Source organism: Serinus canaria, chromosome 14 (assembly GCF_022539315.1).
Source record: "Serinus canaria isolate serCan28SL12 chromosome 14, serCan2020, whole genome shotgun sequence".
NCBI lineage: Eukaryota > Metazoa > Chordata > Aves > Passeriformes > Fringillidae > Serinus > Serinus canaria.
The window spans coordinates 8,052,525-8,064,710 of NC_066328.1; the positions used below are offsets into that span (position 1 = coordinate 8,052,525).

At 43.5% G+C, this 12,186-nt stretch overlaps 1 protein-coding gene across 4 annotated transcripts in view; it reads left to right on the forward strand.

Moving 5' to 3' along the window:
- The window catches only part of XYLT1 (xylosyltransferase 1), a 176,735-nt gene that overhangs the window by 112,633 nt on the left and 51,916 nt on the right, over positions 1–12,186 (forward strand). For all 4 annotated transcript variants that reach the window (XM_050980046.1, XM_050980047.1, XM_030229597.2 and 1 more), the window contains 2 exons: positions 1,129–1,301; positions 1,940–2,142. In XM_050980046.1, the coding sequence (XP_050836003.1) occupies positions 1,129–1,301; positions 1,940–2,142 (376 nt within the window). The remainder of the gene's footprint in view (positions 1–1,128; positions 1,302–1,939; positions 2,143–12,186) is intronic.

A 12,186-nucleotide genomic window follows, 5' to 3' on the forward strand; every position in this document is an offset into this window, starting at 1 on the left:
AAAAGGCACTAAGTGCAGAAACTGGTAACAGCTCAGATCTTAGAAATTTGAAAATTGTACCTCTGGCAGGGGGGACACACATGAGGTATCTTTTAAGACAACACTACTCCTTTCATTTAAAAAATAATAAAGTTAAAATTTGCAAGAGGAAAATTTGGGCAGGAAGAAGATTTTTTGGCTTGGAGGTACCTTCCTTCTTCGTTTGCTAATATTCAAAATTTCAGGTTCTTTCTAAATCATTTTTGTTGAGAAAAGTCCTTACAAGGTCAGAGCACTGAAGAATGATGTTGTTTCATGGAAGAATGAATGTCGTGTTTTGGATAAAATTATGTTTTTCTTACATTGTGTTCTGGTTTTTGAATTGCAGAGTGGGTACACAAACCAAAACCAAAGTACTTTAAACTTCTTATTAGAAATGTCCCTCCAGCTCTTCTGTTTATCAGCACATCCTGTCTGAACCTCACACAATGGTGTTTGCTTTAGAAAAGGAAGACCAAAAATTACTCTGTTTAAAAAAAAAATGAACAGGTATTTTAAATTATACTGGAAGAGCCCCACTCCTCCATGAAAAAGTGAAGACATGCAGGTTGCATTTAAATGTTCCAGGGCACATCTGCTGTTACAAATAAATGCTATCTGTCAATAATCCTCAGCAGCTGTTCAGTAGCAGAGTTCCAGCAGCTTCTCAGCAGAGCTGAGCTGATCATGGGAAGAAGCAGGTTTGGCTAAAAAGGGGTTTTCCTTCTGGGGGAACACCAGCCTTGGCAGTGTTTGAATACTTTGGACACTGGTTACAAACTTGGAGGGGATTCCTTTGGAGGTTCAGATGTCTGTACTCAGGTGGAGCAGGATACAACTCATGAACACCTGGGTACTTGTCTGTGCTTGTGCAGCCTTGTTCAGGATGAGTCCTGTGGGCACGGGCTGCTGCCCAAGGGGTGGTGGCCCTGTGTGGGGACAAAGCAGAGGGGTACAAACTGCATGGGACACAGGCTGGCACCCCGCGTGAGTTCTCACCCTGCCCTACAAAGGGCCTTAGAAGAAGGAGCCGAGGTGGAATGTGTACTGCTGTCTGCTCCCTGCCCTGTGGATACACTCAGAGATGTCCTGTGTTTTGTTTTTGAACAGGAAAAGCCAACAACAATGTTCAGTGGGATGAGGACTCCGTAGAATTCATGCCAGCCAACCCAGTCAGGATCGCATTTGTCTTGGTTGTTCATGGCAGAGCTTCCCGGCAGCTGCAGCGCATGTTTAAGGCTATTTACCATAAAGACCATTTCTATTACATTCATGTTGACAAGGTAATATATCACTGGTTATAAATTGCCTGTCTCACCATCTGTCAGTCTACCCATCCTTGTCATCTTCTTCATCTTCCCTTTACCTCTGCTGCACAAAGTGCACCTCACTTTTTGTCTCTCCATCTGTTACATGTTTGGAAGCCTCTTTTTTTTTTTTTCCCCTCTTAAATTTTCTTTCTTGTTATCTTATTTATGTAACAGCCTTCATTTCTCCTCCTCTGTGATGAGTATCTCCCCTTGTCTGTCTGTTGTACATTTAGTTAGCAGTAACTGATAAGTTGATGTAGTGTGAGGTGGCCCACTGGATGGAGAGCTGACCTGAGGTGCCTTGGCCAAGTGACACACAGTAAAAGGGAGGTGGTGGCAGCCACCTCCTTTACAAAAGCCCTTTGGGCTCTGTGATGACAAATGGTGAATAAAGCTAATCACACTGGTTAGTGTTTACTGTAGTTGTAATAAAAAATATTAACCAGGGCTCTCTGTACATTTAGGGAAAGAAGTTTGTGTGAAATAGTAAGTGAGGGCAAAGCAATGGCAGCACTCAGTGAGTCAAGAAGTAGGGTAGGCCTTTAGTGACTACAGGGAGAGACAATTTTGGGCTGAATAACTTGAATGTATCACTCTTCTCTCCTGTAAAGCGATCTAATTACTTGCACCGGCAAGTGCTGCAGTTTGCCAGCCAGTACCCAAATGTGAGAGTCACCTCCTGGAGAATGGCCACAATCTGGGGAGGAGCAAGCCTTCTGACCACCTACCTGCAGACCATGAAGGACTTAATGGAGATGAGTGACTGGCCCTGGGATTTCTTCATTAACCTCAGTGCTGCTGACTACCCGATCAGGTACAGTGAGTATTTTAAGGATGCACGTGTTTTGTTCCTAAAGGAGGTATGGAGATAAGCAGTGTCATGTCTGTGCTGTGCTGCAAGAAGCATAGGAGCAGTTCCTTTTGTTTTACAGCAGAAAACTCCTGTTGGTGAGCTGGTGTCTGACAGCCACAATTTAGCCAAGTATTCAACCACCTGCCTGTACTCTGTGTGTCTTCCCTTTGCCTGGGGGGGAGCTGAGAGGCTGCTCCAGTTAGTCATTATTTCCAACAAAAGGGCTACCTGCAAGAGAGGATGAGGAAAGTAGCCAAAAGTGCTGGAGCTCAGCAAATGAAACCAAGGCATGGAGAGATTCCTCCCTCCCAGGGCTCTGATTAACAGTGTCATTTGATGTCTCAGCTAGGGTTGAAGGTATGAATATAGATTCAGGTACTCCTCTCCCTTCTTTTAGTACTTTTACTGTGGAAGATAATGGCTGTAGAAGTGACATATAAGTTGCTAGGAGTCAATTATATCTTCAGCACCAACCGTTGCCTGAATATCCTCATTCAGATGGCATCAGGATATGAATTTCACACACCATCACATGATAAGGCTTGTCATTTTAAATGAAATTATATTCTTTCTGGATTTACGTCACTCAGGTCTCAGAGCTGCGTTCAGTAAGTTTGCTACATTGTGCAAAAGTAGATAGTCTGTTAAAAACCCCAACCCAAACAAAAAAACCCACAAAAAACCCCAACAACAACAACAACAAAGCCACCCAAAAAATCCCCAAGTGTCCTGAAACTGTTTTTACGTTTAGGTTGTAAGAGTTATTAAGAAGAAGGAAACACAAAATTCTTGTGGCTTCTGTTTTCCTCTATGCTGAAATGAGCCAATGAAAGGGGAAGTGACTTTCTTGATTTCAGGGCGATTTCCTGATGAGTGATGATACAAATCATGGCTTTAATACTCCTGGAAGAGAAATATGCTTCCACTGGTGAGGTTTCTCCAAGATCTCTCTCAAAGTTTGCATCCCTTCCTGAAGGTGCTCTTTGGACAGAAATTGCCACTAAGTGAACAGTGACAAAACTCCTGAGCCTATGCCTTAGGAAGGATTTTGTGAGGGCTGACAAAAGGCTTTATTGCTGATGCCCATTTCTAAGCACTCTCAGTGAAACGCAACACATTTTGGGGAGAAAGATTAGAGCACAAGAGTTACTGAGACTGCCTTGATATTAGAACATGGGGAGTTGAATTAAGAAACCATACTATTTAAACACTTGTGATGTGCAACAGGGAGAGAACTAACAATTTTGGCATATCAACCTTGCTTATAAGGGAAAGTATATAGTTTTCTGTATATCTCTTGAGTTTTGGGAAAACCTAGCTTGTTATTCCTGATTATTCACTTTCCTGGTGAGGAATGCTGTATTGATGCTGAAAAGTGGACTAATGAAGGACCATAAAGGAATAAGTAGGTGATGGCTCTGTGAATTAAACAGGATAAATTGTAGGAGAGTGCTGAAGGTCTGGTATGGTTGTACTCTAGTGCCAGCAGGTGTGTCCAGTTATCCTGTGCTGCTGAGCCCACCCCAGCCACTGTGTAGTGCTGATGCCATGACCTGGGGCAGTCTGAACTGTTCCAAGTTCCCTGGGGAGCAAATCAAACCCCAGGGCCAGGTGGGATCAGTGGCTTCCAGACATGGCCAACAACAGCCACTGGCTTTGTGGGGCAGACTGCAGTTGGTTCAGTGTTAGTGGAGTCTGTGTGAGAGTGCCGTGCTGTCTTGCAGTCATTCTGCCTCTGCTGGAGAAATTCCAGGCACTGTTTCTTCAGAGGGGGAACTCTGGAAGGTCGTGCTTGCCCCTTGCAGCCGCTCTCAGAGCTCTGTGGGGGCTTCCTGGGGGCTCTCAGCACCCAGGCAGGCTCTGAAGTGCTCACTTCCCTTCCTGCCAAAGCACTCTGTTACCAGCACTGAAGGGAACATGCTTCCTCTTCATCCCATGATGCATTTCAACAAAAAAATAATAAACCTTTTTAGTGCTCCAACTTCACTGGCAGTGACTTACAAGTAACATTAAGTATTTCTTTTAATATGGAATATTACAGCTATAAACCATGGAAAGTCTTGTCTCATCAAATATATATATGAGTCCATTTAATTTTCATGGTGGAGGTGCTATAAATTATTATGATTTATAATCTTTAGGAAGGCATTACCTCCCTGCATAACCCAGAGAGAGCTGATTGTTTTCCCAGGAAATAGTAAAGAGGGTGTTTGGGAGATTCTTTATTTTCTTTCAGACCCCATGCCATGATTTGTCAGATAATGGGCTAGGGGCACTTTACACTTCTCTCTGGTTAGTCATACTGCAGTGGGTTTTGCTAGGTTTCCCTGAATAAGAACATATGAATTTTGTAGATTAATAGTTTTTATCCAGAGCTGCTTCATATTAAGCTTTTGCTTCCCATCTGCCATTCCATCTGTAATACTGAAACCTTTACTACTTCTCTTCTGATAATAAAAGCTAATCCAGCCTCCTAAGTCAAAAAGCCATACTCAATATGTGGGGTTAATACAATATGATGAAGCCTAAATCTGTCCAGGGAGCAGTCTGGTCTGTTCACAGTCTACAGTAGAATTGCCAGGAGCCTTTCATCCTTCAGGAGAGACGTCCAGAAGCAGATGTTAAGCATCATAAAGTATAAAGGCATGGGAGAAAAATATTAGAACTATTCATTTTGTGAGGGAAACAATTAAAAATGTGTAAAATAAAACATATGCATGCCAGGAAAATCCAGATAGCCTTATTATTCCTCCTCATGCCTGAATGTTTTGTTTGTGGAGTCTGTAGGTCCAGCACTAGCACAGAGAAAGTTCTAACCCATGTGCTTCTCCTTCTTACTGCAGTACAAACCACTGGCAAACAGTCTGGACATAAAGGTGCCTCCAACAAAAGTGCTTCCCTTTAATCATGAGGCAATATGTTATTTATTGGGCTAAGTGAAAAGATGTGGTGCATTATCCACCCTTGACTTCATTCAGCTCTGTTAAACATTCTCAGCAGGAAAAGGAGGGCTGGAATGGTTAAAGACAAACCTCCTCAAGCAACTCAGGGATGGAAGGTTGTGTGACTGCCCCTCCTTTTGCTCTGGGCTCATGAATAAAAAAGGAACAGATTTGGAGGGGTCTCAAGAAATCATCTCTCGCAGTCATTGCATTCATAAAGAAATGGAAGAAAAAAAACAGCACCTTCCTTCCTTTTCCTTAACTTACTTTTAATTTTCGTGGTATTTTTCCATAATTTAAAGCCTTCTTTTGAGACCCTCTTTCAAAACCTTATGGGAAAGCTAATGATGTCTTCAGCCTCTTACTTTACATGGCTATCTATTTGCATTATTTATTGTCTCTGACAAACAGCATAAAGTAGTCAACCTTATGTTCAGGGACTGAAATTTCACTCCCAACAAGGTGAACTATGGTAGAGCATCTATTCATGCTGAATGTTTAATGTGCATTGCAGTAGTCCTTGGATAATGTGGCAGGTGAAGTGTTGCACCACTTAAATTAAGAAGTTTAATGAGATCATTTAACAGTGAATATCGTGTCAGTGCTTACCTGGCCACAGAGCTTGTATAAAGAATAAACATAATGAAACATTTGAACTATTTGTAATTTACAGTAAATCACTGAGCCTCAATCACCAAAGGGATCACAAAATCTAATTGCCAGCTAATGCTTGGTCTTTAATAAAGGTCAAGCAAAATTATTAGCAGAAGCTTGGGGAGTGCTTCAGAATAGTAAGAAAATAAAGTGTCTTATTGATGGAGCCAGAATGCAGATACAACTATATTTTCCATTATGGACAATCAGGTATAACAAAAGAACTTAAATGAAACCCAGTGAAACTACTTGTGTTTTGCTGCTTGGCATTATTTTAGGATGAAGTTGTGTGCTTTCCCTAAAAGCCTGTGTTGGGAAGCCTCACTTAAATGAGACATGTTCAGTAGAAATTTGGGTCTGGCACTTGAATGGAAGGTGCATCATCATAAAAATAGCACCGAGGTACTGCACACTGCAGGGAGTAAATGGGATAATCTGACTGGCCCTGGTCCTCTAAGCAGGTGCCAATATGGAGATTCTTTGCCAACCAGAATAATACAGAAATTTAAAAAACTGAGCTGGCAAATAACTATTGACTGACCTGCACTTGCTTCATTGTATTGCCCTCTGTTGCTCAAGGTGACATTGGTTGATAAAAAACCAAAGTGATGACTTTCTCTGGGCCAGAGAGTATTTGCCAAGAGCAAGAGCGAAAAGGTGGGAGTGCAGGAAAGAGGTCTTGAGGTTTTCTTCTTGTGGTAGGTGAAAATAATTACAACCAACAGATTTTAGGAAAAGTTCAACCTTTGGGAAAATTGCTTTAGCACTTTTTCAAGTTATTTTTCATGTGCTAGAACTACCTGGGAGATCACGTCCTTGTTTCTGCCACTGGCTCAGTTTCATCCCCTGCAAAGCGTGGGTGACTACCATTCTATAGAAACTGTTCTGTCAAGTTCACCATGACCTGCCCAATTTCACCTGTGACCAAATGACACCACCTTTGGAGCAGGTGACAGGGAGAAGAAAAGAGAATACACTTCGCCTGGAGTGGTACACCAGACTGGAGCTACCCAGCTGCTCTTGCAAAACATCTCAGCTTTTGCCATGTGCAGGCTTGAAATGCAATATTGGAAATACAGGAAAATCTCCTTTTAGAACTGAAACAAAGCTCTTGGCTTTCACATACAGCACTCTAGCTCTGGGAGAAATATCTGAGACCCAGTTGTGCCCTCTTGATGGCTGTGAGCTCAGAAATCCCAAAGCCAGCAGAGCTGATGAGAGCTGTGCAGTGGCAAGTAAGGTAAAGCCATTGGCTCAAAAGGCAGTTCAACTTTCTCTCTGTCTCACTTCTCATCAATTTGACTGGACTTAATTTAACAATTCTATGTCTCACTGAGATTCAGACTTCAGAGCTGTCCTCTAGAGATATCTCCTTTCTGGCACTACATAAATTGGTGCTGAACATGAAAGCCTGGATAAAGGATACTGACTTTCCAGGGCTGAGTTTGACCTTACACCCCATGTGAAGTGTTGCAGTGCTGATCTGAAAAGCAAGCCTTGCCATTAGAATAATGTACCAGGCACTAGGCAAATAGGACAGTGTTCTCTAAAGTGCCCTTTGGAATGTTATCCTGGGCTGAAGCAGTGCTCAGTCCTCTCCCTGCATCCAGAGGGAGTGCAGCTCAGGTAGCTTTTGCACTACAACATCTGTTAAGATGCCAGTGCCTGAGGTTTTTATCAGGATTGTCACCGACATTGTATTTGGCTTTGTTTGCCCAGAATATTGTTATCTGCCAAGCCAGATGTCAATCCACTCTTAATGCTTCACAGGAAATCTTTTTTTCCTGTCCAAAAGGAGCTTTATCAGTGTTTTTCTTGAATCTGCATTCTCTGAGAATTTCAGATTTGCTTCTTTCTTTAATCCCTCAAATAACCTTTTCTTCTCTTCTTTCCTCACTTTGCCAGCACATTTGCTTGAGATTTATATTTATTTTGAAAGTTATCTTTTTGATTTGCTGTTCTACCTCTCTGTTTCACTGTTAAGTTATCAATGGTTGGCAAAGCAGTGGTTTTGTGCACGGTAACAAATGGGTGGGGTAAAATGTGGGAATTACTGTGGCTTTAAAATTTTATTTCCCTGTGATGTTAACATAATGTTTTTTTCAAGCTGGCAAATGTTAGTGATGGGAGGCCCACCCTTTCTCTGTGCAGCCACAGCAGCTGTTATTCCTTCTGCCCTCCCCTCCTGGATTTAAGGATATAAAGCAGCTTTTGCTCTGGGAAACTGACATCTGCAGCTCATAGTAACTCCTCTTGGTATTTAGTAGTTCTCAGATGTGCTCCATAGCCCGAGCCTGGTAACAGAAATAAATGCACCCCAAAGTGGAATTGGCTGTCCAGGCATCTTTACCGTGCCTGCAGATTAAAGATGTGTCAATAAGACACAGTTTTAGAATAGGATTTTTACTCAAAGTGCTCTTGTACTTGGCAGCATTGGCACTGTTGATTGCAGTGCTGAACATGGAGAACTGAAGCATCTGAGCTGGTGTCTGGACCCCTGGGGGATCTGCCTGGCAGATGAGAGCCCCAGATGCCAGAGCTGCAGTTTGATGGGCACTGCAGCCTCTGTTGGGATGCCTGGCTGGCGGCCCCTTCTCTTCTGGCTTGGCTCTGGGGCTGCTCACAGGGAGGTCCCCAAACAAAGAGCCAAAGGGTTTTCATCTGTTTGCCATTTGCTTTCTGGATGTAATTTATTTTTTACTTATTTATGACTGAGAAAAAAGTCTGTTTCCTAAAAAGAGTTAAATGTGAGTCTGCCCTGGATTCGTTTGCCATTCAGTCTGATCTATAAACAGTAACAGCACAAATGTTGTGATGATGTGCACTAAAGTTCCATCTTTTGTCATCAGGATGCTCCAGTAATGCCTGGAACAGTATTTTTGTGAGGGTGACCGATGTGTTGGGGCAGAGGAAGGCAATGAGCAGCATGAGGGATCTGGCCAGCTCTGTATTTCTCCTTCACAGCTCCAGAGATGCTTGCAAAACCTGTTTTTCATTTACAACTTGTCTTTGTGGACAAATAGTGTGAGGTGACCAAGCCAAGAAAAGAGTCCTTTGTGCAGAATGGCTCTTGTACTTTAAAACCATGGTTAGAAAAATCCCCCACTAGCTGCCCCATCCTGGCAAGCCCTTCCCATGGAATTTAGTTGCCCACTGCATTCGTGGGCAAGAAGCTCCAGTGGAGTTTGAGCTGCAGTGGGATGTTGATCATCAGGGAAATCCCAGGTATGACCTTGTCCCTTGTGTGCTCTCCCACAACTTTGCTCCAAGTGACTTTTACTTTGGATTAAGTCTGAGGTGAGTAACAGAAGCTGCAGAGGAACAGGTCCTTGTGGTGTTTACCTGGGGTTTGTGAGCAGAAACTTTAACGTGTCTTCAACTCGCTTGAGTTTTGTTGGGTTTTTTTAGAAAGTTCAGTGAAATCATTATGAAAATTCCAAAAGCTAGAAGTGCTTGAAAGAGGGAAATGTTCCTATAAAGGCATTGCATTTTAAATGTGCTCTCCCTTCGTGGTCCCGCTGAATTCTCTCAGGAAATTAAAAATCTGCTGAAATTGCCATTAAGACACTCTTTTGTTTAGATTTCAGGATGCCACTTACAATAAAACAGCTGCAAAATAATATCTGGTGGCACTTCAAAGTGAGGATAACACAACATGTGCTGTTATACCTTTCCCAAGTCACTCTTAAATAGTTGTGAATCAAAAGGCCATTAAAGGGTGAGCCAAAATGTTGTTTTGATTCAGTCTTTTAGTGGTGATATAGAAATAGGAAGGAGAGGGAGAGATGAATAAATTCTTTCCATTGAAAATAGGGCTAAAATCTAAGAGTTGAATTTGATGTTGAAGATTTTTCAGCTTTCACAGTTCTGTAGACCAAATGCAGGATCTGTGAGCCTGTCCAGTGCTGCAGAGCTTGGGTGGCTCACAAGAGAGCTGGGCACCTCTGTGCAGGGTGTCCTTGGGCCCCTCTGTGTGTGATGTTCTTCCCCCTCAGGAATCTGCTGCAGAATGCGTCTCTTTTTCCAAAGCTTCTTTTTATTTTTCTTTCTGGTCCTGACTAGAGCAAACTGGTAAAACTTTGTATCTTGAGATGTTGTGGGAGCATTGACCTGGCAGTGCAGAAATCAGAAATCCCAGACTGACATTTTGCTGTGCAATCCGAGGTGGAATTAGGGACTAGCTGGCTTTTACAATTGCACCTTACTACAGTGGAAGACTCCTTTTCTGCTCAACCTGCACACAGCATTTGTATGACACCTCTGAATCTGCCTGTATAAATAGCAGAGCTGAATGCCACTGACTGTCTGTGATGGCCCATCTGTAGCTCCAGGCTGATGGGAGGGCATGAGGCCCTAAATGGTTCATTGTGGCACATTCCACTCTGCTGCACGCAGTTTAATTATATCCATCATTCAGCATTACTTGATGAACCAGCTGTAGGCACAAGCATCCCTAAGCTTTCATCAGGATAATTGCACTCTTTGCCACATTAGGAACTGGTTTGGGGCCAAGTCTTTTCCAAATGCAGAGTTGATCTTGGTTTAAAAGTTTGCTGCCCCAAAGTCACTTCTAGCAGGTAATCTTGCAACAATGCATTCTTGGGACAGATGAAGACCAAAAGGTCTATAAATCCAAATTGGTTATTTGTGTCACCTTATGGCTTTAATTGAGGCAGCCTCAGATGTTTTGGCAGTGGCTCAGATCATGGAATTCATGTGATGGGATGCACTGTGCCAGTCAGGTGCAAGGTAGCTTCAGCTGATTTCCATGGCAAGGGCCTGCAGGGACCGTGGCTCTGCTTGCCCTGTGAGGGTCATTGCTAAACCTTTGTACAGCTGGTGATGTGTAGGCACTGGAGCTGTTCCCAGGAGCTCAAGTTGTGTTACAGGTGGCAGCTGTAGAGCTACAGCTGGAGGCTCAAACACCCTGATCTTTCTTCTCTGTGGGAAACTGGTAGATGTGGTGTGTCACGAGGTACCAGTGCTGGGCGTCATCACAAAGGGCCTGGAGAGTCATTTGTGAACCACTGCAGCCCAGGAGGGGAGAGGCAGCCAGGAAATGGCTCTGTGTCACAGCCTGTCCACTTGGCAGTGCCAGGAGATCACTGGTGACAGACTGCCTCACTCAAGTTCATGTGCCTTTTCTAGAGCTTTTTCTTGAGTTGAAGCCCTGGTTCTCTTCTGATGGAATAAGACTGTATGGATTGCAGCTCACTGAGCACAAGTGAGCAGGGACATCAGCCTCCCACCCTGCCAGCTGTTTTCTCAGCAGCCCCAGTTATATCAGGTAGTGGATCTGTATGTCCCCATTGCAAACATCTTCTCTGCCACAGGCTTGTGCCTCATATCCCAGCTCTGCATTCCTCACTGACTTAGTCCAAAACCAAGAGTAGGGCAAGTCATCAGGTGGCACAAATTGTCAAAATAAGGTCATTGCTCAACCCAAATAAAGGTAACAAAATGTGACCTTTTGTTGTTAAAACCAATTAAGTTTCTTTCCATCAACTCTCAGTTCATTATCCCTTTCACCCCCCAGGCCCTGTTCTTCCATCTTTTCAGGCTTGGTGCAGAATTAATGTTAAATCCCATTAGCCTGACCCCGTTTTCCTGGTTTGCCTTCTGCTCCTTTGAATTGATGCCCTCCGACAGGTTGGTTCAGCAGCTCAAGGATCAAAGGCAGTGCCAGGCCCAGGAGGAGGTGCAGGAAGGGGCTGCTTTGTAAAAATTCCCTTTACTTTTGAAGGAGCTTGTGCAAGTGCCTCAGCAGTGGGGTCTCACTGGGCAGCTGAAGAGCCCTGGGCTGCCCTGGCACAGAAGTGCTGAGCTTTATACCTTGAGCTCTTTTAGAAGGAGCTTTCCTGCTTCCTTTCCCAGCAAGAGGAGGGTGCTCTCAGCTCCCTGATGCTTCCCAGCATGGTGTTGGCTGTTTCTGCTGCATTATTGACACAGAACCCCAGTGTGTCTGTGTGTCACTATAGGACATGAAATAACACGACACAGACACACAACTCTTCCAAGGGAAAAAAAAAACACTTTTAATTTCTGACTCTACTATTTATAGATTTCTAAAAGTGACAGTGGAGGATGACAGAGTTATTTCTCCAATGGCACTGGACAAACTAACAGTCTATCAAATTTATCTTCTTCTATAAAAGAATGCAAAACAGTAAGTTATTTACACAAAGTGTGTGAGAAAGTTTGTTACGAGAATGTAAACATCAGAAGACTTAGAAAAACTTTAAAAAAATCAGGGTGACATCTGTGAGCTTTGGGGAGGCTGCTGGGCTGGAGCATTTGGGTGCACAGCTGTCTTGCCTTCCCTTCAGGAGCCAGAGGTGGCCCTGCAAAGAGGGGCTGAGGCAGAGTGGCTGCAGCAGGGAGAGGGCAGGGAAGGTGTTTCCAGAGTCCT